At 37.9% G+C, this 27,998-nt stretch overlaps 8 protein-coding genes across 8 annotated transcripts; 5 read left to right on the top strand and 3 right to left on the bottom strand.

The window, feature by feature from the left end:
- Positions 1-21: 21 nt before the first annotated feature.
- Positions 22-9,299, bottom strand: FDP41_008577 (uncharacterized protein; the record flags this gene model as incomplete). Its single annotated transcript, XM_044712445.1, has 2 exons — positions 22-8,709; positions 9,255-9,299. 2 exons carry the CDS (start codon positions 9,297-9,299, stop codon positions 22-24), a joined length of 8,733 nt encoding a protein of 2,910 aa, XP_044558083.1.
- Positions 9,300-9,913: 614 nt separating this feature from the next.
- Positions 9,914-10,540, bottom strand: FDP41_008576 (uncharacterized protein; the record flags this gene model as incomplete). Its single annotated transcript, XM_044712444.1, has 1 exon — positions 9,914-10,540. One exon carries the CDS (start codon positions 10,538-10,540, stop codon positions 9,914-9,916), a length of 627 nt encoding a protein of 208 aa, XP_044558082.1.
- A 254-nt stretch (positions 10,541-10,794) lies between these two features.
- On the top strand, positions 10,795-13,170 carry FDP41_008575 (uncharacterized protein; the record flags this gene model as incomplete). Its single annotated transcript, XM_044712443.1, has 1 exon — positions 10,795-13,170. The coding sequence occupies one exon, from the start codon at positions 10,795-10,797 to the stop codon at positions 13,168-13,170; it is 2,376 nt and encodes a 791-aa protein (XP_044558081.1).
- Positions 13,171-13,235: 65 nt separating this feature from the next.
- FDP41_008574 (uncharacterized protein) lies at positions 13,236-13,784 on the top strand (the record flags this gene model as incomplete). The annotated part of the gene is made up of 1 exon (XM_044712442.1): positions 13,236-13,784. One exon carries the CDS (start codon positions 13,236-13,238, stop codon positions 13,782-13,784), a length of 549 nt encoding a protein of 182 aa, XP_044558080.1.
- Positions 13,785-16,271: 2,487 nt separating this feature from the next.
- FDP41_008573 (uncharacterized protein) lies at positions 16,272-19,903 on the top strand (the record flags this gene model as incomplete). The annotated part of the gene is made up of 2 exons (XM_044712441.1): positions 16,272-16,481; positions 16,835-19,903. The coding sequence occupies 2 exons, from the start codon at positions 16,272-16,274 to the stop codon at positions 19,901-19,903; spliced, it is 3,279 nt and encodes a 1,092-aa protein (XP_044558079.1).
- A 246-nt stretch (positions 19,904-20,149) lies between these two features.
- FDP41_008572 (uncharacterized protein) lies at positions 20,150-22,207 on the bottom strand (the record flags this gene model as incomplete). Its single annotated transcript, XM_044712440.1, has 1 exon — positions 20,150-22,207. The coding sequence occupies one exon, from the start codon at positions 22,205-22,207 to the stop codon at positions 20,150-20,152; it is 2,058 nt and encodes a 685-aa protein (XP_044558078.1).
- A 364-nt stretch (positions 22,208-22,571) lies between these two features.
- Positions 22,572-25,892, top strand: FDP41_008571 (uncharacterized protein; the record flags this gene model as incomplete). Its single annotated transcript, XM_044712439.1, has 1 exon — positions 22,572-25,892. One exon carries the CDS (start codon positions 22,572-22,574, stop codon positions 25,890-25,892), a length of 3,321 nt encoding a protein of 1,106 aa, XP_044558077.1.
- Positions 25,893-26,964: 1,072 nt separating this feature from the next.
- On the top strand, positions 26,965-27,363 carry FDP41_008570 (uncharacterized protein; the record flags this gene model as incomplete). The annotated part of the gene is made up of 1 exon (XM_044712438.1): positions 26,965-27,363. The coding sequence occupies one exon, from the start codon at positions 26,965-26,967 to the stop codon at positions 27,361-27,363; it is 399 nt and encodes a 132-aa protein (XP_044558076.1).
- Between the last annotated feature and the right edge of the window lie 635 nt (positions 27,364-27,998).

Raw genomic sequence — 27,998 nt, 5'->3', positions numbered from 1 at the left:
TTTTTATTCTACATTTCTTTCTTACTTTTTGCAAATATCATTTAAAAATCCAACTAGCAAAACGCTCATGTCATGTCGTGTCTTATCGGTCGCAATCTTGAAAGATCCCAATCGGAACAAACCTCCAAATCCTGCCTTTGCTAAAATTTCATCATAATTTGACGATGGATTTGGTTTGAAGCTCTTTTGATCTGTTTGTTGCATCATGGTGTCAATCAACGTGAGTGATACTTCTGCAATACGTGTAATGTTGGCCTTATTATATACATTGATCATGTGTGGCATGATATCTGGATAAACTGGAATGAACACTGAAGGTAATTTTTGGAAGGCATCTTGCAAGAGTGAATAAATTGCAATTCTCTCAGTATCCATGTCAACATTTTGTACTACAGTGACCAAATATCTTGCAAAGAGAAGTGCAGTATAGCTTGCAGATGTGAAAATCTTTTCGTTGGCGAAGAGACGATTCACACCAATGAGAGAATTCAATTTTTCATAGTCACTTGGAATGAGAGCAGCAATAAAACCTAACATGGAGAAGTAGAACTTGATAGAGGAATCACTCATTGGCTTGGAAGAAATTGGTGACAATGTGGAAGAGCCAGCAGTGGTTGGAGTGGAAGCATTGGACATGTCAGATTGAGAAGAACTTTGCAATTGTGGATTATCAATGGTGCTCATCATAGAATCTTCATCCATCTCACCAGTCATTAACAATCTATTATTTTGTAAACGAGCAGAAATTGAAATAATGGTTGCACACATATTACTGGTGACTGATTTGGTTTGTTGATTGGTGAGACCACGTAATAAGAGACAGCTCAATGCAAAAGAGAAGTGAGTACGGAAGCTGACTCCACAAGTGACTTCAAATTTGGTAATGAGATTATCAATCAAAGATCCCTGAACACGACAATAGGTATTGAAATATTCCTCAATAGATGCACATTGTTGGAATTGAGGACTAGCTGCAACAGCATTCAACACGCAATCCAACAAATGGACCACTGCTGGGAATAAAAACTCGTCACTCAAACCGAGAAGTACAATTGGAATGGCAAATAATTGCTTCATGATTGGTTCATCAGGTGAAATCTTGTAACTGTACTGACCCAGACAAAGAAGAGAAGCAACTCGATAGTCATTACGGAATGAGGATGGAGTGGTGGTTGTGACAGTGTTATCGGTGAGGGAGGAGAAGCTCTCAACAACTCGATCAAGAACAAATGGAAGTGTTTCTTGAGTTTCTTCTCCTGGTTTTACAAGGACTCCATACATGGTCAACAATCGAGGAAGGAAAACTGGACTTGCTTTGGTAGCTTGTGAACGACATAATTGAACGAGTTCCTTGTGCCATCCTTTTTGTAATTCTGGATCTACCAAGTAACAAGTCTTGGTGACTTCATAGAAGAAGTGGGTCAAAGTTTCTAAATCCCACATGGTAATTGGAGAAATCTTCAATGGTTTCTCCTTTTTAGAAGATGTGGTGACGCTGCTTCCTTCTTCAAAGGACACGAATGGATCAATGTCACGAGCAGCATCTGTTCCCATGAACATGATTTGGAATTTATCAGAAACAAGATTATTCAAATGTTGTTGCATAATCTTCTTGTGTTCGTTGGTGAATGAAAGACTGGTGGCTAACGAGTGAACAACGTTGATGGTTAGAGCACGAATTGTCGAACGAAGGAACATGTTTCCTCTTCCGATCATCATGGAAATGATATAAATCAATGTTGGTAAATTCTCCAAGACTGAAATTCTGTTTTGGAAACTCAACATGAGCAAGAATCTTGAATAAATAATTGCCTTTGCCCATCCTGGACTCTCTTCAAGATTGTCACTCACTTCACGAATTTCTGTATCTATAACATTCATCATTTGCTCAACAATCATGTTGACAACGATTGGAGCATGTCCACCAGATGCCAATGTAATTACCAAGTCATTCAAAATGTCAAACTTCTTGGATGATTTTGGTCCTGCTTCATGAGCAGCATTTAAAATACATCTCATTGAAATGTCAACAAGAGCTCCATCTTTTGACAATTCTCCCCAAATTTCAGACAATACAGCAGGATAAATATCTTGGAAGTCAATGGTGGACTTGACCAAATCTGGGAACCATTCATTGGTTCTATCAATTTGAACTTGAGCTTCATAGGAAGTCATGAGGGAACCATTCAACACTCCGATATCATATGATGAACCACCCTTAATATCGGAACTCATTGGTTGTTGTTGTTGCTGTTGTTTGACATCATTGGCTTGAGCGAAAATAACGGACAAGTTCTTAATCCATGGCTTCATGTATTTCAAGCACAAGTACTTGTATGGTAAACTGATCTTGTTGAATCCACGCAAAGCTTCTCGAAGGAATTGAGTGGTCAACATTGGCTTGGCCTTACTGACTTGTTCAGACAAGTGAACCACCAAGTCTCCAGTGTTGTGAGGAACACAAATCAAGTCTGTTTCCATTAATGTGACAGGGAATTCGAATTGTTCAGCAAGAGCAGCCAATAAATTGTAAGCCTCTGTTCTTGTTCGAGGGAATTTGGACTCCAAGTTGAGGAAACACATGTTCAATAATGATCCTGGAATATCTTGTTGACGAATACCTTCAGCACGTTCTCTTCCGACTCTGTCATCCAATGATGCTTCACTCTTTTGTCTGAAAATGGAGTTTCTAATATTCATGAGAAGGAGATCATTCTTTTCAGCCTTCAACATGATCTTGTTATTTCCTCCATATTCAACAGAGACATGTTCACTGTTGCCACTTGTGGAAATTGTGGCATGAGAAATGGACAATAACTCAATAAAGTCAATCTTCTTTGTGTCATGATTGAGAATAGAGTCTTCCAAGGTGATGACACACAAATACTTCTTGGAAACTTTGATGATAGCTTCCTTTCTCTCTCCACGTTGAGACAAAATCCATGCAGGAGCAAAAGTTGATTCAACATCACGTTCATAATCTAATGTGGATTGAGGTAAATCGATATTCTTCCTTTCAATAAATTCTTCCAATTCACGGATCGAGATGCAGAACGAGAGCTTCTTCTTGATGGCCTTTCTCTTAACATATGAGAACTTTTGAGAAAGATGCGTCTTGAGGTATGAATTTGGATTGAACAAGATGACACGAGCACAATTCTTTCTTGCGCCAGGAGGTAATGTTTTGAAGAAGTTCACAATGTGACCAGGTTGGAGTCCAGTCTCTTCACGCAAACCAGTGACATCTACCACAATTTCATAGGGTTTTGTCCAAGCAGTCAAGAGGGTCTTGAATACGTGGTACATGACTTTCTCATCTTCCTTGTCTCCAGAACTTTGTTCTGCAAAATGAGCGCCCAAGTTTTGGAGAATAAAGTAGAAGACTGGTCGTTGCTCCTTGCTTTGTCCAGACTTGTAAAAGATCCTACGTTCTTCGATTTGAGTAAGATCCTTGTCCTTGTTGTCACTGAAGAGTTGCAACAAATGTCCTGTACTAAACTCTTCAGATGCTGCAGCAACTGTTGCTTTCTTTTGTTCCTTTTCTGGAGGTTTACCGAGCTCAGTAAGTACAGCTTGCAAGCGTTCCATATGTTCTGAAACTTTCTTTGGATCTGTCACAGGTGAGACTGCAAGAGCATCCATAGATTCTTCAATTGATTTTTTGATGGACTTTTGAGGAAGATTATTTGAGCCTGATCTTTGCAATTGTACCAATCGTTGTTGCATCTTTTCCATATTATTGAAGAGGAATCTGTGAACACAAATAAAGTTCTCTTCACGAAGTTCATCCTCGAGAATGTGTTCTGTTTCCTTGAAATCAGATGGTACTGCAGCTGAAACTGAATCGAAGAATTTACGAGCTCTCTCGAGATTCTTGACAACAAAGTCATCCATTCTGACCATGTAGCCTTCCTTGATTGTTTTGTTATCTGATGCTGCGCCACCTTGCTTTCTCTCAAATTTAACACCGTTAGCAACGTTTTGCAATAATTTAGTCACAAGTAGGAGGAATCTCGAGGCATCAGGACTTGGAGTTTGATCAACCATACCAGAGTTCTTTGGAGACACAATCGCAGGGTTCAAGAAACGAAGGAACAACAAACCGCCTACAATCACATGTTTGGCAGAGTGCTTATCCTCCTCGCCTTTTTGTGGAGGATATTTGTTGTTCACAGATTGGGCAAGATAATTGCAAATATAACGAACTTGGGATGGCATGGCATCAATAGATGAGAAGATGCGTTCCAAAAATTCTTGAGCTGTTGATGCAAGATGTGCAGCGTTCTTTTCAATTGTTTCTCCTTCCTTGAGTGATTTTGTGTCATCAATTTCGAAACAGACTGGATCAGAAACAATCTTTTTAACAAGTTCAGAGATAGTTTCAACCATGTATGATGCAGCAACTGTGTTGCAGTATGCGGTTAACATTTTAGAAGCAGAGCTGTTAGCTCTGAAAAGAGTCGAAACCGATGTGGTGGCTTCAATTTCCTTGTCGATCAACTTCTTGAGAAGATCGAGGGCTTTACCTCTTTCAGCAAATAATCGAATGAGAGCCTTACACAAGTCATCCATTTCACTCACTGAAACACTTGACAGCATCAAGAAGACCAAATCCAAGTGAGGACTGTCAAGCAAAATGTTAAGAAGTTTGTCATATTTCTTGACAGTTTCGGCACTTTGTTCCTCGTCCAACTGAATACCTTGCTTCATGACACGAGTCAAAACACTCAAGAAAGCAGATCGAGTTTCTTGATCTTCAATGTAGGTCATTTTCATGAATTGTTCAAGACCATAGTTAATGTTAGACTCGAGAAGATTTCCAAGTGAGAGAATGGTGTATTCTCTGAGTTGAGGATGAGCATCCTTATCGGTCTTGGATCGAGTCAAATATCTCGAAAGGAAAGAGAAGTACTTGATAAATTCACGCTTATTCATATCTTCATTCTTTTCAGAGCTGTTTCCTGACGATTGTTTGTCTCGAACCTTGGTAAAGCTCAAATCCTTAAGCACTGCAGAAATTGCCTTCATACATAGAGCATCAAGATTAGGGAAATCTAGTTCAACAACAGATGTTGTGCTATTAACGGCTGTCTTGTTGACGAATTCACTCATCCATTCACTAATATGTCTCAATGATTCAAATCTGAACATGATCTCATTGTTGAATGTAATATACTCCTTTCTCTTCATCATGAGTTCAATGAGAATACATAATTTACATTTGATCACATTGTAATCCTTGTTGAGAACAAGTTGAGAACAATATCTAATAAAGCTCAAAATCAAAGTCTCGAACTTTGCCATAGCCAAATCTTCAGAGTTTTCCTGAGCTTGTTCCAAAACAGAACGAACAATATGGATGGCCTTTTCCACGAATAATGTAGATGTTGCCGACACTTTAACAATGGATGCTCCCTCTTCGAAACATCCAGAGACATAACTATGCAAATTTTGGAACAAGACACCATAAAGTGATGGAGCCAATTCGGTACCAATCGTTTGTGCAACATTGTCACGAATCAGTGGTACATCACTGATCACCAATCTCATCAAATTTCTAATGAGGTCATCTTTCATGGAGAAGTCCTTCTTTTCCTTTTTCAGAGCAGTTCCAGCTCTAGCACCTCTGGCTGAGAGAGAACCATCGTTTTCTTGATCTTGTGCAGATTGAGGGTTTTGTTGTTGCTGTTGTTGTTGTTGTTGAGGAGTCAACAAGCTTTCGCTTGATTGTAAGCAGACACCACCCATCGAACACAAAAATGCAGTATAGTTTTTCCACAAATTCTTCAAACGAGTGTGTTCAACAAGACGTGCGTCATCGATCATTTCCTTGTTCCGGATGGATCCTTCCTCGAGGGTCTTGGTGAAATCCTTCCATCTAGAGTACATTTCAATAAATGCAGCCAAGTTTGCCTTGGTTTGCAGCTCGACACGACGTAAGAGACGACGAATTGATTTCTGTTGATGGTTTCTTGTTTTACCCAATTCATCCAATTTCGAAATCTTACGATAGAGTTGATAATTTTGAGCAATACCATTGTGAGTCTCCTTATTCTCCAAAATGTCGATCATGTCACACAAATCTCCGAAAACGCTTGCAGCAGTTGTCCAAATATCAGGATCAGTAGAGCACAAAAGAACTAGTAATGTGGACTCGGCAGATTCCCACATTTGAGTACGTTTTCTGCTTGCAAGGTTTTGTTCAGTGATCTTGTCCTTGTGTAAGCTTAAGAACTTGTTCGATGCAGTACAAACATCTTTGACCAATTCCAAAATTGTAGTGACATTTTGTCCTTGTGATTCCTTATCTTGGAATAAGATAAAGCATAATCTAGAAATAACTGAAGAGCTCAAGTCAATAAAACCTGTTGCAATATCCTGTGGACACCATTGCATAATGTAGTGTGGTTGGAACAATTTTTGAAGCAATTTGTAAGCTTGAGCCTGAACTTGATAATTTGAGACACCTTCCAAGCAATTCACCAAACCAACAAAGAAGTATAAAATTTCGTTAATGTGACCAGCAATATTGTCACTTGTGTTTTCTAAAACTAGACGAGGCTCAGCATAGAACACAGCCAAGCAAGCCAATAAAGTCTCAGTTGAGGGTGGTGTTTGTGAACTAGAATTGGAGGATGGTTGTGAAACTTGCGAACGCTTATTATACAAAAGACTTTCTTGTTGAAGTAATTCTTGGAACATGGTACGAACGAACTTGGCAATATGTTTGTAGCTATGAGCGAGAGTTGGATGCCACTTGAGAGAAGTAGAATTCTTTCGGGCCAATTTGAGCATTGCTTTAGCCAAAGCCAACTTGAAAACAGTATTCTTTGACTTGAAGCAATGAGGGAAAATGTAACTTGTCACATGTCGTTGATTGATTCTGTAGGCAGAAACGAAAAAGTCGACCATCAATTTGACATCCACTTCTTCGGTACCGTAACGACGAACTGGGTTATCGACATTCATCAAACGTTCATGCAGAGCATTTTGCACTTCACTATTCAAGAAACGGAATGCTGTCAAATCTCTACTCTTCAAATAGGTACTGGCCTTATAATAATCAACGAAACACACAACAGCAGTATCTGAATTGACATCACGTTTGGTATTCTTTTCTTTGAGTGCCTTCAAGATTTTTTCCAAGAATTTGTGTTCCTTCTTTTCAGTTGCTTTTGGTTTGTCGCCTTGTTTCACTGCCATAATGGTATTGGCAAAAACTTCTGGACACAACAAGAGAATCATGGCTTGAAGTGGCCATATGTGTGGAATTTGCTTTTTCAATTTTCTCTCTGCAATCACATTAAAGAGTTTTTGTGGACCTCCAGGTAATTCAGTCTTTTTCTGACAATTTGAAATAAATTGATGAGGATAATTTGTGATCCAATTCCAAATGGCTTGTCTCAACGGAGCAGCAAGAGCAACAAAGGCCTTCTGTTTCAATTTAGCTTGAACTTCATTCAAGAGTGCAATTAATCTTGTCAATTTAGCAGCATCAAAATTGATGTATTCAATCATTTGATAAATTCTTTCGTCGACCTCATCGGATTTCATCTTTTTAAAGAAGTCCTCAATTCTCACGAATACGACATCAAAATTTACAACTGACAATTTGAAGAGGACACGAGCAGCCAAATGCTTCAAATATTGATTAGGTCCTTTGGTTTTGGAGGATTCATCATTGGCAGTATTGGTATTGGCATTCAAAATTCCTCCGACACCACTTCCACCACCACTCGATGCAAGACTCTTCAAATTAAACAAGGTTTCCATAATTTGCGTTAAAAGAGTCTCTGAAAAGTCATTATTCAATCTTGGAATTTCATCTTCTTTGAAACCAGCAGGTGGAATCAATTCTTCTTCAGAGGTTGTGGCCGAATCGTCCATTCCGACATTGAGATCGGTCAGGGTGGTCGCAATAGTGCTGCTTCCACAATCCAAGTCTTCTCCAAACCCTGCACTGTTACCTATCGTGGCCTCAAACGAGGAGGTAGGGGCATTCGAGCCAGAGGAAGAAGAAGCCTCCACATTGGAGGAATCTGCCTCAATCATGAGCAAGTGATCATCATCGAATCGTAGATCCAAACGATCGTATTTGATGGCGGCACTCAAGGTTTTTAAAAAAAGTTGAAAAATAATGATTTTGGAACGAACGAAACGTTCGTAGACTTCTTCTTCCATTGCGTGGAGAGCTTCGGGAGGTATTTGGGAAGTAGAGGCGGAACTTGCAGTGGAAGAGATTGAGTTGTTCATGAGGGAAGAGGAACTCATCATCGTGTTGCTATTGTTGGGATAAGTGGAGGAAGAATTTGCACCTGTGGAACCACTGCCCGAAATTTTGTCGCCACCTCCGAGTTTATCGGTCACAGCTGTTTTGAGTCCGTCCAATAAATTCAATCGTGAGGCTGTTGGAGTTGCTGTGGGGGTGGTGTTGGATGTGTTGCTGCCTGATGTAAAATCATTGAGAGAGGCTTTACCATTGTCTGATGATGATGCAGAGCCTGTGAATCCTGGCAAATTGAGTCCCATCGAAGCAAGTGCCTCTGGGGACGTCATGACATTATGATAGTTCTTTTCGAGTGCTGTATTAATGTGAATGAGACCGCCGACAACAGCATCCAATTGATAATTGGAGAGTTTGATGAGAGAGGTTGCTGTTTGGCGTAGATCTCCCATTGTATTCGTTGTGGAACGAGAATTGAAAGGTAGCTGTAGTGCATATTGTGCAAAAAGATGTCAATATTCAAAATTATTGTTTGGAATTGAATTGACATCAATGTGATACACAACAAGTTCACAAAATAGTGGTGATGATCATTGAATGTTATATAGACAACAACCGTTGTGTCGTACATAGTATGTTGGATATGGGTGATGGTCATGATGTTGTTGTTATTGTTGGCGAGAAGTGGCATTTTAACAACAAACGAGCCAGATGTTGTGCGAACCGACAATGGAGCGGATCAATGATGACATCAAGAATTACAATAATGTGAACCATTGTGGTTTAGTGTGTGTCGTCGAGGAATACAATTATATGTTGTAAAGAGAAACACAAGTTATCAATCATATCATCATGATGATTGGGTACAATGAACATACACCATCATCATCATAGGGCAAGAAGAATTTCACATGTGAGAAATGTTTCATTCAATAGCCGTAATGATGAGAACAACAAAATGTTAATTATTAGGACAAAACGATGATGAAAACTCTAACAAATTCCCAATAATAATACTAATACTACGTACCAATTTGGATACTCGATCCACAAGTCCATCAATGAGAGTGTCCATGATGATGAGTCGTTCGTTGTGTTATTAGGGGTGATGATGATGATTGATAATAAAATTGTATCAAATTTCAAGATCTAGATGATGTTGTTACTGTTGGGAAAGTCAACGACCAAGAACTGATTGGTTACTTGTAATACACTCGTTTTTGTGCGCGAGAAGAATCAACAACAATGTTTCTCGTTGCTGTTATGGTCGATAAATTGGTGAGATGATGAGTCAGCAACAACACAGCAGCAATGGCGGAAGTGCTGTTAATTTTTTCTTGTGGTGCTTTCCATCACCTGTCAACATTGACAGATGAAAGGTTGCAGATAAGGCTGAGATTGCGAGAGTCCAACGAGCCTATCACACAAATTGACTTTAGGGTGCTCATGCTGAAGCTTTATTTGAGCATTCAAAAGTAATATATGCAAGAGGTCCACCAAGAATAAAACCTAACCTTCGTTATCCATGCTCCTTTGCGCAAATGTGGAATTCAAAAATTTCTTGATCACCAAACTTTTGGGAAACATAATTTGCAAACTAGGAAGCATTTGGCCCTTATTCAACATCAACACACAGAACATTCTGGGAAAATATACATTTCTTGGCACAATGTAAGAATGTTGTTCAAACTAGTCACTCTCCCCATGGACTATTCGATACATTCTATATTTCCAATCGTGAGCCAAGTACGACGAAGTGAGTGGAGTTTGTTGCACATACTGATGAAAGTATTCGTTGGCTACATTGGCATAATCAATCTTACTGAATAAATTGCTAAATACTTCATCAGCATGAGTCGTTCGAGGCTCCTTCTTTGAGGGATCATGATTATTGCTGTTGAGAACTTCCTTGATAATTTCATTGCCGTATTTGTCCAGCATGTATTGACACATGAGTCTCGAATGAGCATTATCAAAACAATTGACAATCAAAGCATGAATGAATTCCGAGTTATTCCAATCCACAGACGGATGTTGATTTTTCAAATACATCAATTCTTGTACCATTTTCTTCGTTACTTTAATACTGAATTTATAGACATCATAGGGGATATGCATCTCCACATTCCGATTATACTCTCTCACTCCTCTCACATAGGAAATCAAAACACTCAAAATTCCTAACGGAAATAAATATCGAAATAAGGGTGCTGATTTAATGCTCTGATTATATTTGATACGAAAATAAGTGAATGGTGATAGTGTCGTTATGGATGATGATGATGATGATGAAAGTGAATTTGTAAGATTTTTCATTGAAAAATGTCGGAAGGATGAGTAGATTCGTTGTTGCCAATTGGAAAAACACGCAGCTGTAGCTTGTCCCGATGGCAATGGTTGTGCCTTTATGAAATTAAAACACTTGTTGTTGTGTTGGAAGAAAAATGTTTTTCTCATTGTTTCATCCACTTGTTGTTATGAATCAGTGAGAAGTCAGTATTAATAATAAAATAAAATCAATAAATTTTTTACAACAATTTAAATTTTTTCAATTTTCCAGACAAACAAAAATGCTTCATTTGTGTCGCTCTTTCATTTCATCATCATCTTCAATAATTTCCGATTGTCGGTATCGATTAATAGCGAGGACAAGCCTTTATTACAACTTTTCGAAATATCTACAAACAAGCCATTCCTATTTCTTAAAGCAATTTAGCAAACAATGTTTTTTACGTAGTGAGCATGGTATTGGCAAGGATGATGATGATGCTGTAACAATGACGTCATTGAACAAAGGAAATGATGATACTATCGGAACTCAACTGAATAATCACCGCTTCCGTAATGACTTGCGTTCATTTAGAAAACGACATCGCCTATCCAAAGCTCAAAGACTTTATCTAAAGAATGATTTAGAAAATTGTTTATTGGAATACAGAAAGAGACCTAACACTTTAGATGCACTGTATTTTATTCATAGCCCAACATTCAGTTTTGAACAATACTTGGACATTTACAAACAACCGATAACACCCTCTGTGAGACAAAGAATTTTGATTTTAATGGAAATGATCGATATATGCTCGAAATTTCAAAAGGAGGAAAACAAAAAAACCTTTATTCACGAGTTGGTAGAATTACTGAAAACTCTCAAAGAAGAAGAACTTCGCAAGTATATCGCTCCAAATAGATGGACTTCTTTTATTTACTGGTTAGCTCAGGATAAAAATTTAGAAAAAGAGGCTATTTATTGGTATAATTATATAGTAGACAAGGGATTGAGACTACCCAAGAAAGTTACATTACATCAAATGCTGAGAATATTTTCAAGTTATGGAGAATACGAAAAATGTAGAAGCATTATGAACCACCTCAATAATATGGGTGATGCTGGAAATCCTGTGAATTATGCGTTGTTATTGAACTCTCTTTGCAAGTCAAAAAATCTCACACAAGCCATGGAAGTTTTGGAGGAAATGAAACAATTCAACCTTGTACCGCGAGTTGGTTTATTGATTTTTCTTGTTAAAATTTGTTCAGAAAAGAAAGCCTTGGAAGAAGGAAAGATAATTCACATGTTGACCAAGCATGAATATCCTCATTGCACCGAGTTGTACAATAGTATTGCCTATTTGTACATTGCTTGTGGTCACTCAGAAGAGGCGATTGAAATTTTCAAACAGATGAAACAAGATGGAACTATGAACTTTGTCACATGGAATTGTTGGATACAGGCAAAAATTTCACAAAAAGACACTTATGGAGCCATTGATGTTTTGAATGAAATGGGAAAGTCCAATATTGAGCCATCGCCGTCAAACTTTTCAACACTAATATCAGCTTGTACAAAGCACAAATTATTTGATGAGGGAAAGAAAATTTATGAACAAGCGCAGCAGCGCAACGTGTGCAGTGCCGAATTGACCACATCCATCATGAATCTTTACATAAGATGTGGCCAACCACAAATTGCCATAACAATTTGTAACAAGATGAAACACGAAAAAGAGGCAATGGATGTTGAAACGTGGAATTTGTTAATTCGTGCCAATCTGAGTGTGGACAATATTCGTGGAGCAATTGATACCGTTCGTGAAATGAAATTGAGAGGATATGAACCAAATAGCTACTCTTTCGCTTCCTTGATAGCTGCATGCACCTACCACAAATTACATGAGGAAGGCATATACATTATCGATGTAGTGAACAAGTATGACCACATTAAGAACCAATTGGAAGTCAAAACTGCGAAGGTCCATTTTTATTTGCAATTCCGCTACAAGAAAAGGGTATTGTTGACCCTTGAAGAGATGAGGCAACAGAAAAAGTTAGATACCAATGCGTACAATTGTATGATACAGGCCTACTCTATGATTGATCGAAGAGATTTGGCTTGCGAAGTTTTGCACGAGATGATTATTTCTAACAATGAGGAGACACATCCATCACCACCAACCATTATTATGTTACTCCAGAGATGTGCTCGTTCTAGAGATATTGTCAATGGAGAGAAGGTTGTTGAGATGATCAAACAGAACAAGCTCTGTCAAAAAGAAGAGGCCGTCTTAGCTGTCATGATTTTCTTCTTTAGCAAAGTTGGTCATTTTGATAAGGCCGTTGAGGTTTTCGAGCAGATTGTGAAAACTCGAGTGCCCAACATTCGAACATGGAACATCCTACTGTTGGGATATTTTGCAAATCAGCAGCCAAGACAAGCCCTCGATGCTTTCGATCGAATGCTTCAAATGAATGTTGATCCACCCGAACAAACATTAGCCATCGTATTGAAAGGTCTCATTCATGCTGGACTTGTGGATGAAAGTCGACAGTTTTACAACCACATGGTTACTCTGTGGAAAGGAGAAATGCCACAAACATTGAAGAAAATGATCGAATCTCTCACGAACGATGCCATGGAGGAGAGTAACACCATGACACACAATTAATCCAAGAAAATACCAATTTTCTGTGGACCCAATCCCGCGCTAATAATATTCATAAAGCCAAAAAAATGAAACCCTCAATCCCGCAATTGGATCAAAGCTTGAATCATCACGAAGAATCAACTGTTGAATTGATTCAAAAATCAATGAATGAGTGGAGTGGTGGTTGTGGTCAGCGAATTTGTCCCTTTTGTTTGAGAGCCATTTCATATGACGTCGGATGTATGGATTCTCGCACTCCCTACGATTCACGTTCGTCGGATGAGGAGGGGAAGATGAATGACGATGAAGAGGAATATTCTCAATTTGCAACTAGTCATGATAATGATATACTCTTTAAACATGTTTCAAAATGTTTGAATTTATGGAAGATGGAAAGAAGAAGGAGAATTGATTCAGAAAGAAAAAGACTGATGTCAAAACTAATGTCAGAGCAAACCATTTCTGAAGAAGAATCGTTTCATAAACGAAAGATGAATGAAATGGGAGAAATGCACTTGTCCAACAAAAAAACAAAGATTGAGTTCAAATATGACACCCTCAGTCAAGTGGGAAGTGACATGATTTATCATATTATGGAATATTTGGATTGGAGATTTTGTGTTCTCGTTGCATGAGAGTTTCAAAACAATGGTTTGAACTAGTATCTCGTATTCCCTTGTCCATAGAGTTTACCACCGAAGACAAGGCCCACACGGAGGGTTATGTTTTCGATAGCCTCCGACTTATTACTTCAAATTCCATTCATTTGAATTTGACTTCATTGAAGTTACGAACATTACCAAACTCAATTCATTGCTGTATTGAATTAATAGCTGGTTCAAACAAGATGCACACACTGAAATCTCTCATTTTGGATTACAATGATTTGAAATCGGACACTATACAATTAATTGCTTCAAGTGAACATCTTCAAGGACTAAAAACATTATCTTTCAACTATATTTTTTTACATGGTGGTGATATCTCATTAATTGCAAACATGAAAGAACTTCAAATGTTGCGGCTTGACGGATTTGGTATTTCCGATTCTGATCTAACAGCCATCAGTGAAAGCAAATATATGAGCAGGCTTTGCGTTACAATTCAGAAATTGGAGAAAAAGGAGCCAATTTAATTGCCAACTGTGCCTATTTGAAAAATTTGAGGACGTTAAATTTAAGGGGATGTTCTATTGGAGACATTGGTATTAGTACCATTGCCAACAGTGAATTTATGAAAAATCTGACGGACATCGATATCCGTGACAATTATATTGGTTTTTGTGGAGTTGATGCTCTCTCAAACAGTGAACATCTCAAAAAGTTGAGGATATTAGACTTATCGAAAAACTCTGTCACCAAAAACGGAGTACGAGCGATGGCAAAAAATGGGCACACATTCAACAATCTCACATCACTGAATCTATCTCAGTGTTTTGATAGTGAGGAAACCCTTCTTCACATTATCAACTGTCCTTCATTTGTAAATTTTAACATCTCTTGACCTGGAGCGTGATTGTATTCGTGACGACGAGTTAATATTATTAAGCAAAAGTCCCTACATGAAAAACATCACTCGATTGAATATTGGGCACAACTCTTTAATTACAGGTAATTCTTTAATAACTCTGATACGATCTCATCTCAATATTACTTCACTCGCAATTTGATGAAAATGATATGGCCTATCGCTTTATACAGATTAAAATTAGAGAGTTCCCCAATAGATTTACATTTAATGCAAACTAATATTGAGCCATTTATTACACAACAATGAATGTCGCGAACATCAATGAATTTGCCCATGATTAACTCTGTGAATGATTTATTAACAATATAACAATACTTTGAGGAGGTTGTGATGAAGTATATGAATGAGAACATGTTAAGTTGGAAGTATCCAGGTAAATTCCTCGAAGACCTCAATCCAAGAAAGTTTATTCCACCAATCATCAGAAAATAAATTGATTGTTATTCATGTATATTTGTTCTAACGCTTCTTTAGTAAGGGAGTTGTTTGATTTCAAAACCTTATCAGTTTCTTGTGAAAATAATGTAAAATTTTTTAGTCAACTGAAAACTTTACTTAAAGTTCCTGGTTGACTGAGGTATTGGTATCGAAAAATGCACAATTACTCGTACTTATTGCTTCCACATATGCAAAAGGCAATGAAAGATGGAATTCCATGTTCACTAAGATGCCATCTCAATTTGAGAAATACTAAAAAAGAGCGTTCAAGGCATGTTTGCAAGAAGAATGATGAACCTTTCATCAACTTTCCACACTTCGATTGGTTTCACCTTTGAAGAATAAACTTGCCACAAATGCAAATCAATAAAATTATTAAGCGTATTGTAATGTCTCTTGAATGCCAATTTGAACAAGTTCGGAGAGGGCCAACTGTTAAATCAAACAGCCTTGATGTTCACTCGAACCACATTCCGATACAACATGACCGCGCCAAAAGGATGTCAAGCCTTACCACATTTTTACCGCTTAAATACTATTTTGAAACTACCCTAAATGGTGACTTGTGCTTTGAATGCCAAACTATCAACAAAAAAAACAATTAAAATATTCTTCAGATGTATTGATGTGTGGCTTGTAATTCCAAACCACCCCAAGAGCATTCTAGAGGGTTCGGATCACAGCTTGGGTGAGTATTTGCTCACAAGGCAGCCTGGAGTGTGTATATTCATTTTCCATAAAGTAGAAGAATGGTTTTGGAGTGAGGATAAGTGACTGTTCTTTGTTAAGGATTAGACTTCTGTTATGGCAACATTATAACAGTTTCTCATGGTGTACATTACATTCTCGGAAAACGTTGTGAGTATCTTGTCGATATTTTTCTCACATTCTGACATGTAAAGGAAACACCACATCACTATTGGTGCCTCAACACGTTGAAATGTTTGCTCTGACAAAACTCTCACAAAGAGATTATATCACTAATTTGATGTTTAAGTTGGCTTCAGCGAGTCATTATGAAACATGTTGAGATTCTGATAATAACATTCACATGAATCCAACCGAATCTCTGATTCTCAGCACTTAAAACTTTTATTTCAGTTTCACCTTATTGAAACCTGTCATTCCTGTCATTTCCAAAAATTTCCAAAAAAATGATTCAAACAAAGGGTCGACGTGGTTCAAAGCCTTTTTGTTCCTCGTCGGTTTTTTGGCTCATCTTCATCTCGGTGGCCACTCTCTTCTTTTCCATTCCCTTTTTCTACTTGATTGCTACCATTCCGCATCTCATTGCCATTTGTAATTCGTTGTTTGCGTTTGTGGTCTTGTCGTTGGTTGGATTTTTGTTGATTTTAGCATTATGGGTAGGTGTTGGTGTCTGCATTGAAATTTGAACAAATGATTCCATTGTTTTGATGATGATGATGATATCGGAATGTAATGATGAATTTGATTTTATATTTGATTTTCAATTTATTGATTATTTAAATCCTATAATGATCATCATCATGGAATAACCATATAATGATGATTTCATTGGATGTGCGTCCATGATGATGATCATTCTGAAAAATTGATCAATATTCAAAAATCAATTCATGATCATTGAAAAACAATTTTTTTATTTATGGAAATGTGTCAATACTCATCACATTTCAAATACTCTTCTTGCGTGATGCGTTTTCCTTTGTATTTCCAACAACAACAACAACAATAGGTGGCAATCATGTTGAGAGATGCTCGAAAACAACGTAAATCAAACACTGCTCCATATTTAGCGGTTCATCGTAATGGAGTCGATGATGAATTTGCTGAATTGAATAATGACTCTGAGGATGACTCTGACGACCATTATGAAAATTATAATCAAGATGGAGATGGGATCAGTGACGAACAAAGTTTAATTTCAGTCGGAAATCGAGGCGTCCCTCAAAATGTCGAATCTTCGTCTTCCGCTCAACAAGAGCAACAATCAAATGCAGCTGCGTCACTTATTGAAGAAACTCGTAGAAATCAAGCATATCAACAAACAACGGAATATATTTTGAAATTTTTACAATTTGGATCATTTTTGGTCTATTTCATCATGTTGATAGGTTTGGTGATTTTTGCAGTTTGGATTGGAACTACAAAAAACACAGCACAGGGAATTACACGTGGAACATTGAACATGCAAAGTATTATCGACGAGTCAGCATACAACCCAACCTACAAGGAGGCATTGCCCTATGCTTCTAAATTCATCGATAGTCTCAAAAAAGGAAGCGTGAGTGTTGAGCGTGACGCAAATGACGTGATTCACATTTCAGCATCCGATGAATATAGTTTGTATTTCACACAGGGATACATTCATGCTCAAGAGAGATTGTGGCAAATCGATACTTTAAAACGAACAATTCAGGGCACTTTGTCACAAACATTTGGTGTGAATTTACTATTTTCTGATCGATTCTATATCACCTTGGGTCTCTATGAGGCTGCTCAACGAGATTATAAATTATTGAATAGCTCTGACAGGGATAAACTAGACGCCTACGCCAATGGTTTGAGTTTCTACGTGAAAACAATGCCAGCAATTCCTGTCGAGTATCAACTCATTGGCTACAAACCTACAGTATTCACTGGAGCGGATATTTTAGCCCATCACAAATACTTGTCACTCACTCTCTCTGGAAATATTTATTCTGAAATTCAGAGATACGAATTGGATGTATTGGGGTTGTCAGCTGCAAGAATTTCCAGCATCCTTCCAAACGAGTATCCAAATGGATTTCCACTCATTACACAACCTAAAACAAATCTCAACACAACTACTGTTACTTATGGAGCCACTCAACAACAATCAAACACCAATACTTTATGGGGTGACACAATGCATCATTTGTTGGATTTTTCCAAGACGAGCATTTATGGACTTGTTGAGAAAGTTCTCTCTGGTGCGAGTGATTTGAGTGACATTTTTTCATCATCTTCTACCATTAGACAACGATTGGCTTGGTCCGTTTTTGATCCACAAAACATTTTCTCGTCATCTATCGCCAATAAGGGACCTTACATGCAAGCATCAAATAATTGGGTCATTTCCGGAGACTTCACACAAGGAAAACAACCTCTCCATGCCAATGACATTCATCTTCATTTACAAGCTCCAAATGTTTTCCTTCTCATGCATTTGAAAGTGACAGGAATTATTCCAATGGAAACTATTGGCGGTTCCATCGCTGGATTACCATGCATTATCATTGGTAGAAATGGAAATGGTATTTCATGGTCTTTTACCAATGCTGGTGCAGACACTATGGATTTGTATGAAGTACAAGAAACAGAAGATGGCTCTGGTTACATTTATAAGGGAAAAACAGTTCCATATACTGTTAAATCGGTCACATTGACTTTAAAAGATGGAGGAAAGGCAATATTCAATGTAACTTCCACACAATTTGGACCTCTCGTAGATACTTTGTACTCAGTTCGTAATTTACCAAGAAAGAAACGTCTTGCTCTCCGATATTTGGATACGAACATTCAGGACACTAGTTTATTGACATTCTTGACCATTCCAACCGCAAAGACTTTTGATGAATTCGATAAGGCATTTGGCAAGTTGACGGCACCTGTACTCAACGTCCTCTATGCAGATTCCAATAATAATATTGCCTATACAACTGCTGGTCGAGTTCCACTTCGAACCAAACCCGATGAAAATTTGGGTTTGCGACCTGTCAAGACCTATTTGACAGCTGAAGAAGATTATTCATGGGATGTTGATCCAGAAACCAACACATTTTTCACCTCTCCATATGATGCTCTTCCAGATTTGACTCCAACAGAGGTCAAGCAACAAAAAGCTTCTTTCATTTTCTCTGCCAATAACAAACCAGATACTCCTTCAGTGATACGACTGACCAATGATTATGGCTTGCTCTATTCAAGATCTATGAGAATTCAAAGTTTAATTTCAAATTTAGTGACAAGTCGAACAAATATTACCTTACAAGACATGACTAATTTGCAAACAGATAGCGTCAGTCAGTTATTTATCATGAATCGTAATATTTTCGAGAAGATGAAACCATTCAAAGATGAATATCAAGAAAAAATTCGCAAACAATTAATCGATTGGAATGGTGACATGATACCTGATTCAAAACTCGCCACCATTTTTGAATATTGGCTCAAATATATTACCAAACTTGCTGCAAATGAGACACAATACGATCAAACAAAACTTCCATTTTCACCAAAAGAAAATTCCTTCCCAGCCTCGCTTCGATACTCTCTCACAGTGATGCAACAAGAAATTTCCAATCCAACAGTCGTCGATCCAAATTGTGTGAAATTTTCAAGTGATAAGACTTGTATTGGATTTGCAAGAGATCAATTGCAAGCAGTTCTTTCAGTGTTGCGTTCAAAATTTTCATTCATTCCAGCATATTCATCGTATAGAATTCATCAGACGAAATTTACACATCCTTTATTTGGAGCATATGGATTAACTGGATGTTTGGGAACAAGAATTTCAAGACGATCTGGAGGAACAGATACCATCAATGAAGGAGCACCATCCGATGACAATTTATCGAATAGTTTTGGACCCACCTATCGACAAATTATTGATCACTCAAATTTGGAAGCAAGTGTATTTGTGATACCGATGGGACAATCTGGAAACATTTTTGCCAAGACTTATGACAATTATTTACAAGCTTGGGAAAATGGCGAATATGTGCCCATGAAAACAAAGGATTATTATGCAAAGGAAACTCTCTCGATTGTGGAAAAGTAAACTAGTTGGAAGAGGAGGAGATTGATTTTGAATAAGAATTTTGTAAATAAAGAGTTGAATAATAGTATTTTTCAATGAATTAAAATTGCATGCATGAAATACATCAATTTATTAAGGACATGATGAGATTCTCTAATTGAGGACGCCAACGTTTGAGTGTTTGGACATTTTGAAATATGTTTAAAGAGTATTCTTTGTTGTTCACCATTGTTCTCATCATCTTCAACACTTTCAATTCAGTTGACTTTATTGGGACCAACTCTCAAAAGGTTGATCCAGGACCAACCATTGATAATAAAAATTAGAACGTTCATCCTCAAGAACTATGTGTTTTTCGGATTCATCCAAGTTAAATCGAATCGTTGGTCGAACTTTTAACAATCGTGTTATGGTCGAAAATGCTACTCCATCGACATAACGCAAATCATGCCATGCTTTTGGATTTCTTAAAATTTTCTCAAACATGCAATCCAAGTAATTATCGATCCCTTTGAAATTGTGGCCGCCCACACTGACCGATCGATCGACCACATCAAGCAACTCGAGATGTGTCACACAGGGATAAATATGTACAGCCAATTTTTCAATCATGTTTTGAAAGGTTTCGAGTGAGATGGGTTGCGTAAAAATAAGGCTCAGCCTTTTAAGTCCATGATTGGGCTGTAATAGACTCAACATATTTTGGCTTGCAAATTCATTGTCAATCATCAGTCCTAAGGTAGAAAGATTTTTGGGCAGATTGCTGATCAGCTCTGCAGATGCTTTTTCTAGGTTCAAATGAGTGAGAGAGTCAGAAAAGAGCTCAATGATTTGTTTCCCATTCATTAACTTCCTATCTGTATCAAAGATAATTCCAAAATCTTTCAAATGAGGGGCAATGGATCGAAGAGTAGTGAAAAATTTGTCAAGTTCTTCATTTGTGTTAAAATTATTACATCTTCCGACCCCAATGTATTCGAGTTTTGGCAACATTCCTCCTCCAAAATGAACATCATCTGCCATAGTAACCAATCCGCTATTGTAGCCCTCTCGAATGACTCTAAAATGTTTCAATTGAGAGAATTCTCCAATCTTCTTAAACAGCTCTCCTAGAAAGTTACAACATGGATAAAAATCCACGTGCTCAAGTTGAGGCAATGCTTTCAAAAATTCATAAATACCCTCATCTGTCACTTCTAGCTCTATTGGAGTTGCACCATCGTAGGCTGAAATTTTGATGTTCTTAAGTTTTGGGCACATTTTGGCAAGATGGCTCAAAAACCAGTCATTGACAGGATACTGATAAATATAATGCAACTCTTCCAAGTTTGGACACAATTTTAAAATGTCAATCATAAATTTCTCACCTGCATCATAGTCAAATATGGAGTCAGAGGTCAAAGATTTAAGGGATTCTAATACTGGAACATATACAAGACCCTCTTGTTCATTGTAAAATTCATCCTCTTCATCTTCAATACAAAGTACTTTTCCTCGCTTAAAACCTCCCTTTCCACGACCTCGACCACGATCACCTCCAACGGAATAATACACTGGCTCGAGACAAAGAAGATCTAGTTTTTCGAGTGCACAACATTTTGACAAGATTCTGTAAAGAGTTGATCGATCGAGTGACATTTCATTGAGTGTTAATTCTTTGAGGCTAAACCCAATCGGTATTTCCCTAATTTCAATGTCTTTAAATGAAACATCCTCGTTCTCATCTTCATCATACAGACTTTTCTTTTCCAAATCATCTTCAAATTTCAAAACAACTGTTTTAACATTGGTCGTTGCTGCATTCTCATCTCGACGTTGTTGAATTCGAGTGTTCAATATGTCATAAAGAGTTGTGGGGTCCATCGAAACACAATTAAATCTTTTAGTGAATGATGAAAGAGAATATCCTTGTTCTGCAATTTCATTCACAACTTGACTCACTTGTTCAACACTTTCATGTGATGAAATGGAAATAGATTTGGCACCTCTTAATGCCGCAGTGAGTGTCCATCCATGACTATTATCATGGTCATGAATCACATATGTAGGAAATTTTTCTTTGACAATGGAACAGATAGACTCATACCACCGTTTAGAACAAAGGCTCATCATCAATATTTCACCTGTACATAGAAATTCCATAATCAATCCCACCTCATCCATATTTAATTTTGCAAGGATCGATAATACTTCTTGTTTGAAATTCGGAATCTTTTCATCGTTCTGCTGCTGCTGTTGTTGTTGCCTCTCTGAACTGGTCGGAATGATTTTCGTCTTTTTATGAGAGGAAGAGTCTTGATGAGCGTCGATTGGAAATCGTTTCATTTTTTTATGGAATATATTCCCATCCACAACAACAATACGATGCACAAAATTAAGCCTCACCTTAGATCAAAGGGAAGAAGATATTATAAATCACCAACTATTGTATTTTTTTATGGAATATTTTGAAACACATCCTTTGCGTTCTTGATATGAAACAATAGATGCAAAGATCCATATATGTATGGAATGGATCCCTCAAAAAAGTTAAAAGCAAAGGATCACAACCATGTTGGTGCAATTGCGTTAAGCCATATAGAACAGAAAGGGCACAAATTTTTTCGAATGATTCCGCCGCCAAAACCAACTATTTAAAAAAAATTTGTTTGAAAAAAAAATTCATCCATTCAAACGAACGAACACACCGATGTCCACAACGAACCCTTCCACGTCCGATTCTTCTTCATCCTCTGTGGCTTCTTCACAACAACAACAACGGAGTCTGAAACCAATGAGTGAAAATTCTTCATCCTCTCCATCATTATCAAAGAAATTAAAAGCCTCTTCTTCTTCTCCAAACAAGGCTTTCACGGAACAACGACAAGAACAACCGAAATTATTGCTTGAAAGTGTTCATTGGATCTCTACGGAAAAGTCTTCTTCAATTTTCTCGATTGATATTCATCCTGATAATACACGATTTGCAACTGCTCATGCTGGAAAAGTTTGTGTGTGGAGATCAAGTAATTATTTTACTGCGTCCTCCTCACCATCATCGGATCAAAGCATGGATGTTCATTCTAACACTCCGAGTGGTCAAAGTCTTACTGGTAATAATATCAATAGCAGCAATACTACTGAAGAAAATTCATCAACGACGGTGAGCAGTAGAGCCGAAGACTCGAATGCAAATACCAATTCGACGAATAGTATAAGTAGTAATGCAAAACCCTTGATAACCACAACTGATCTCTATGCAACAGAAAGTCATCAAGTGAAAACAGTGAAAACAGATGCAAGCAAGTTTCTTATCAAGGAAATTACAACACACAGCTCCAATGTGAATTGCGTGAGATTCAGTCCCAATGGAAAATTTCTTGCAGCTGCATCTGATGACTATTCCGTGTCACTTTCTAAGGTCACTAAAGCTGGTACTGAAAAGGAAGATTGGAAACATTACAAGTTGTTTAAATCACATCAAATGGATGTTCTTTCTGTTGCATGGAGCCATGATTCCAGGTATTTGGCATCGTGTTCAATTGATAATAAGGTCATTGTTTACGATTTGACATCTAAGAATGTTGATGAGCCCATTTTGAACTCGAACGAGCACATGAATCACGTGAAAGGCCTAGCATTTGATCCAATTGGAAGATATCTTGTTTCTCAGTCGGAAAATATGGCATGCATTTGGGCTTTAGTGGATGGAAAATTTCAACTTCATACGAGAATTGTAGATCAGTTCAGTACTGCTCCCATTCTATACTACAGACCAAGTTTCTCACCTTGTGGAAAATATATTCTCATTCCTAATGGGTTTTATCAAGGGTCATATTGTGTTAAAATTGTACTCCGGGATGATATATCACAATTTATTTCATACAAGAGTGGAACTGACGCTGTATCGTGCTCTGTCTTTAATCCTGTCATTTTCCAAAAGTCAACCCACACATTAATGTTTTTTGCGTGTGCCAGTGAAGATGCAACCATAACGATTTGGTGTACCGAGTCGACTGAGCCCATTGCGATACTGAAACATGTTTGCAAAGAACGAATTAGTGACTTGGTTTGGAGCACTGATGGTACCACTCTCTTGGCCAGCTGTACTGATGGAACAGTCGTTTTAGTTGCCTTTGAGAAGGTTTATTTTGGAAAAACAATCGACAAAGAAGCGAAACAAAGAATGCTCAAAGAATTTTACGGAACTGAATGGACAGGAGTTTTGAAAGAGTATCCATCCACCTTTTTTTCTATTCCCAGGGATGACTCGGTCATGGTGGCACGAAAATCAAATGCATTAGGTCACTTTCCTCCTTCATCCATGCCATTACTTCCCTATTCTGCCTCCAATAATAATATTTCATTAACAACCAATACCACCGCTGCAACAAATAGACCTCCATCCACCACAGCCATCCCTAGTACTACCACTACGACAGAAAAACCAAAGAAAACAGAGGCGGTGCAGCAACAACAAACCATTACCACCACAGCATCAGGTAAAAAGCGAATTATACCAATCCATACCGCTGTCGAGGATGACGAAGATGAAGACCTTCAACAAAAACCTCCAACAAGTGCTACAGGAGCAGATGACACTAATGCCAACACAGGTACACTCAATGACACAATGCAACTAGGTTTAGGAAGTGATGACACTCTGTTGCAGGCGATGAGTTCTCGAGTGGATCAGTCAAGATCCGTTGTTGCCTCAACATCCTTTGGTTTTGGTCAATCAACAAACATTATTCCGACAGTGAGTGATTTAGTTGGAGTGACAGTCTCCAATGCTGAACTGATTAAGAAGCGAACACGTCAGGATTTTACCAATACTACAGAGCAAAATGCTGCAGCTGGCACTCAAGAAAAGAAGAGCAAATCGAAGAAGAATAAGCAAAATCAACCTCCTACTACTTTATTGGCCACACATCGAGACATCTCTGCCATACCTACTGAGCCGCTCTATCTGAAAATTAGCTCGAGCGATGAATTGACTTGCTCTCTTGAGGGACTTGTAGAATACAAGTCCAATGGAACCATTAAATGGAAAGCCACTGTTTCAGGAACAGGGAGCGAACTATGCAACTATCCAATTCAAGCTGCAGGTACCAATTACTTTATATGTATTTGCACATTCCCCTCAAATCAGTGTCACGTCTTTTCAACACACTCTGGAATGAGACTCTTGCCACCCATGATTCTGGATTCTAAGGTGGAACATTTGAATTGTTGTGGTGAATATTTGGTCGTCTACACACTCGAACTCATGTTTTATTTGTGGGACATTAAAAAGGGAAAGTGTCTGGTGAGAGCCAGCGTCGACTCGCTACTCAGTAATTCAGGTATTAGCAGCGAGGAGGATCAGAGCCGAATTGTCGATGATGTAGTGGTCACTTCGAACGGCGTTGGAATTTTGACACTCATGAATGGGGAGTCTTTTGCCTATGACATGAATTTGAACACTTGGATTTGTGTGGCAGACTCACATTCCATCTTTTCACCATTTCTTTCACAAGGTAGAACGGCAAATACAGAGGAAGATGAACTCAATGCTGAAGAGACAGAAGTGACCCTCATGACACTTCGTCAAAAGGCAGCTCGAGCCGTGAAAAAGTTCAAATTGACACATCCAGAAGCCACCACCGCTACAGCAACCCCAGAAAATGTAAATATTGACATTATTGATGATTTAGAAATGGCAATGACTTCTGCTGCTGCTATCGGTGACAAGAATACATACCTACATTGCGTCAAGGCCTACGCCAAACACTTGTCGAAACAACAAAAAGACCATCGACTGCGAGATTTATTTAATTTCCTTTTGGGGCCTATCAGTTACTCTCCTTTCGTTCAGGGCAACATTAAGAATGACACTATGACCGATTGGAATCCCTACATTGCTGGTGAACAAAAAAGAAGCATCTTACAGCAACTCATTATCATGCTCATTTCGAGCTCAGATTCAGCCATTCAACGCATGTGCAGAGAGTACGGAGAGATACTTTCACGATTACAACAACAACAGTAAAATTGTGTCTCGAGTGATACTTCACACTAGCTGACCACTTTCAAGCCAATTTATTCGTGTCATCACACAAGATAATGATCACGACGGCAACTCGAGAGATCACACGAGAGGTGTGCTGAAGAATTCTTCTTCAGAACTAGACATTGAAACACAAACACATTCACTACATCTTTGGAAGTCTGTATCTTCGCCACAACCACCACCAATCCGAAAGAACATCTTCCAATGTATCCAACGATTCCTCAAAATGTTTTCGTCTTCGAGCTCCAATTCCCCTGCAATGACAGATGGGACATCCACGAGAGGTCCTATTCTTGATTCCTGACATCATCACACGCCGATGACCACTGTACAAACATTTGAATTTGCATTTCAATGAACAAATGGCCGACAGATTTGAAGATCTTCCAACATTCATTCCGGGTTTTCTCGTCACGAACTCAGGAGATGGAAGAGAGGAAGCACAGCTTGCTCCCACATACATGAGCAAGCTGAGAATGAAAAGAAGGAAAACGAGAAAAACAAATCGAACGTTTGATGTGCACCTGAGTGGATACAGAATACTTTGTTCCATTTTTTTCGTCTGTTTTTGGAGTGAATAGTAATTACTATTCTCATTATAATCTTTGATTTTCCAAACGTCATGAAACAATAATCTCACTTTGAAAAACTCAAAAGTTTTGATCCCCATCGTCACAATAAATTAGGAGGACAAAATGGTTTTTTTTCCGGTGGCAAAAATTTGCCACGGGTGTGCAAGAATCGAAGGGTAGAATTGAATCTCTTCAGAGAACCATTTTTTCAGCCTGTTAATTTGTACAAATTCTCATGAAACTTGATCAGATTGAATCACTGAAGTTGACTCTGTGCATTAAAAAGTGAAAATTCAAGGAAAACAAGAAAAAACCAAGAAATCAAGCAAAAACAAGGGAAATTAATGCAAAATCGATGTGCGAATTTGATCAAATCATATGTTTTTTCGTGTTTGTTTCATTTTTGTCCTTTTGTTAGGCTGGCAGTTGGAATGAATTAATTTCGTAACTTTTATGGAATCTCGAACAACCAAGAAAAAATGTCACAAGGTTTTTACTCCATTAATTCAACAACAAACGAGTCGGTTGAACAACGACGCAAGGATGTTATTGCTGTCATTGAGAATGGATCAGCTCGCACTTGTCCATTCTGTTTGAATGATATTCCTATCAGTAAATTACTGGGTCACAATAAGGTATGCATGTTCTTGTATGAACAAGAAACAGATTCTGGACATGCCTGTTATATTAAACATTACGAGTCCATTATTGAAAAAGAATCAAAAAAGAGGAAATTGGACTCAATATCTCCAGACTCTCTCCAAAATTCTCAATCATCAAGTTCATCTCAACCATTGAATGCAAATAGTTCATCAAGTACTAACGCCTCTCAATCCAACTCTCAACCTGAGTTAATATTTGAAAGGGAGAAATATTAAGAACATCCATCATATGTGAAGGAAAGACAGAGCAAGCAAGGTTTGTGTTGTGTGCCAGCTACAGATTGTCATATTGATAAGCGTAAGACATCTCCTCAACTCGTCAAGATTGTATTGGCTGAAAATGAATTCAATTTTTGCAAGCTTTCACACTTCTCGTCAGCAAAAATCAGGAAAGAATTTTTCACTAATCAAAAAGTCGCTATTAAGGATGCCGAAAGGAAAGAACAAGCTTGTGTTGAAAAAAAGTATGATTGTCTTCACTGCCAAGTTCAATGTTCAGATCTAATTGGAATTAAGTCACGAGACTCCACAAAAATGCTTAACTTTTGCTTTTGCTGCGTTACATGCTTGTTCCAATATGGTGATATTATGAAGACAGATAAATGGAATAAGTGGGTCAAAGAGAACGGTAAGAAACCAAAAAAAAAGATACTGTTGCTGAAGAATTATCACAAGCTCTTGGCGAAGATGACAATTCAGATGGCGAGTGAGATTATTAGTTGAGCGCTTTTTGAGAATGGACAACTTTGAAAAAAGTAAGGTCACGATTGTGTTGTCCAAAAAAGTTTAAAAAAAAAGTGAGACTGAATTCATAGCTCGCGGCTTTTTGCAAAAGTTTTTAGTACTGAAAA

This window comes from Naegleria fowleri (assembly GCF_008403515.1).
Source record: "Naegleria fowleri strain ATCC 30894 chromosome Unknown tig61, whole genome shotgun sequence".
Classification (NCBI taxonomy): Eukaryota; Heterolobosea; class Eutetramitea; order Acrasida; family Naegleriidae; genus Naegleria; species Naegleria fowleri.
Note: the sequence above shows the minus strand (reverse complement) of the source record. Positions and strands in the feature narration are given on the sequence as shown.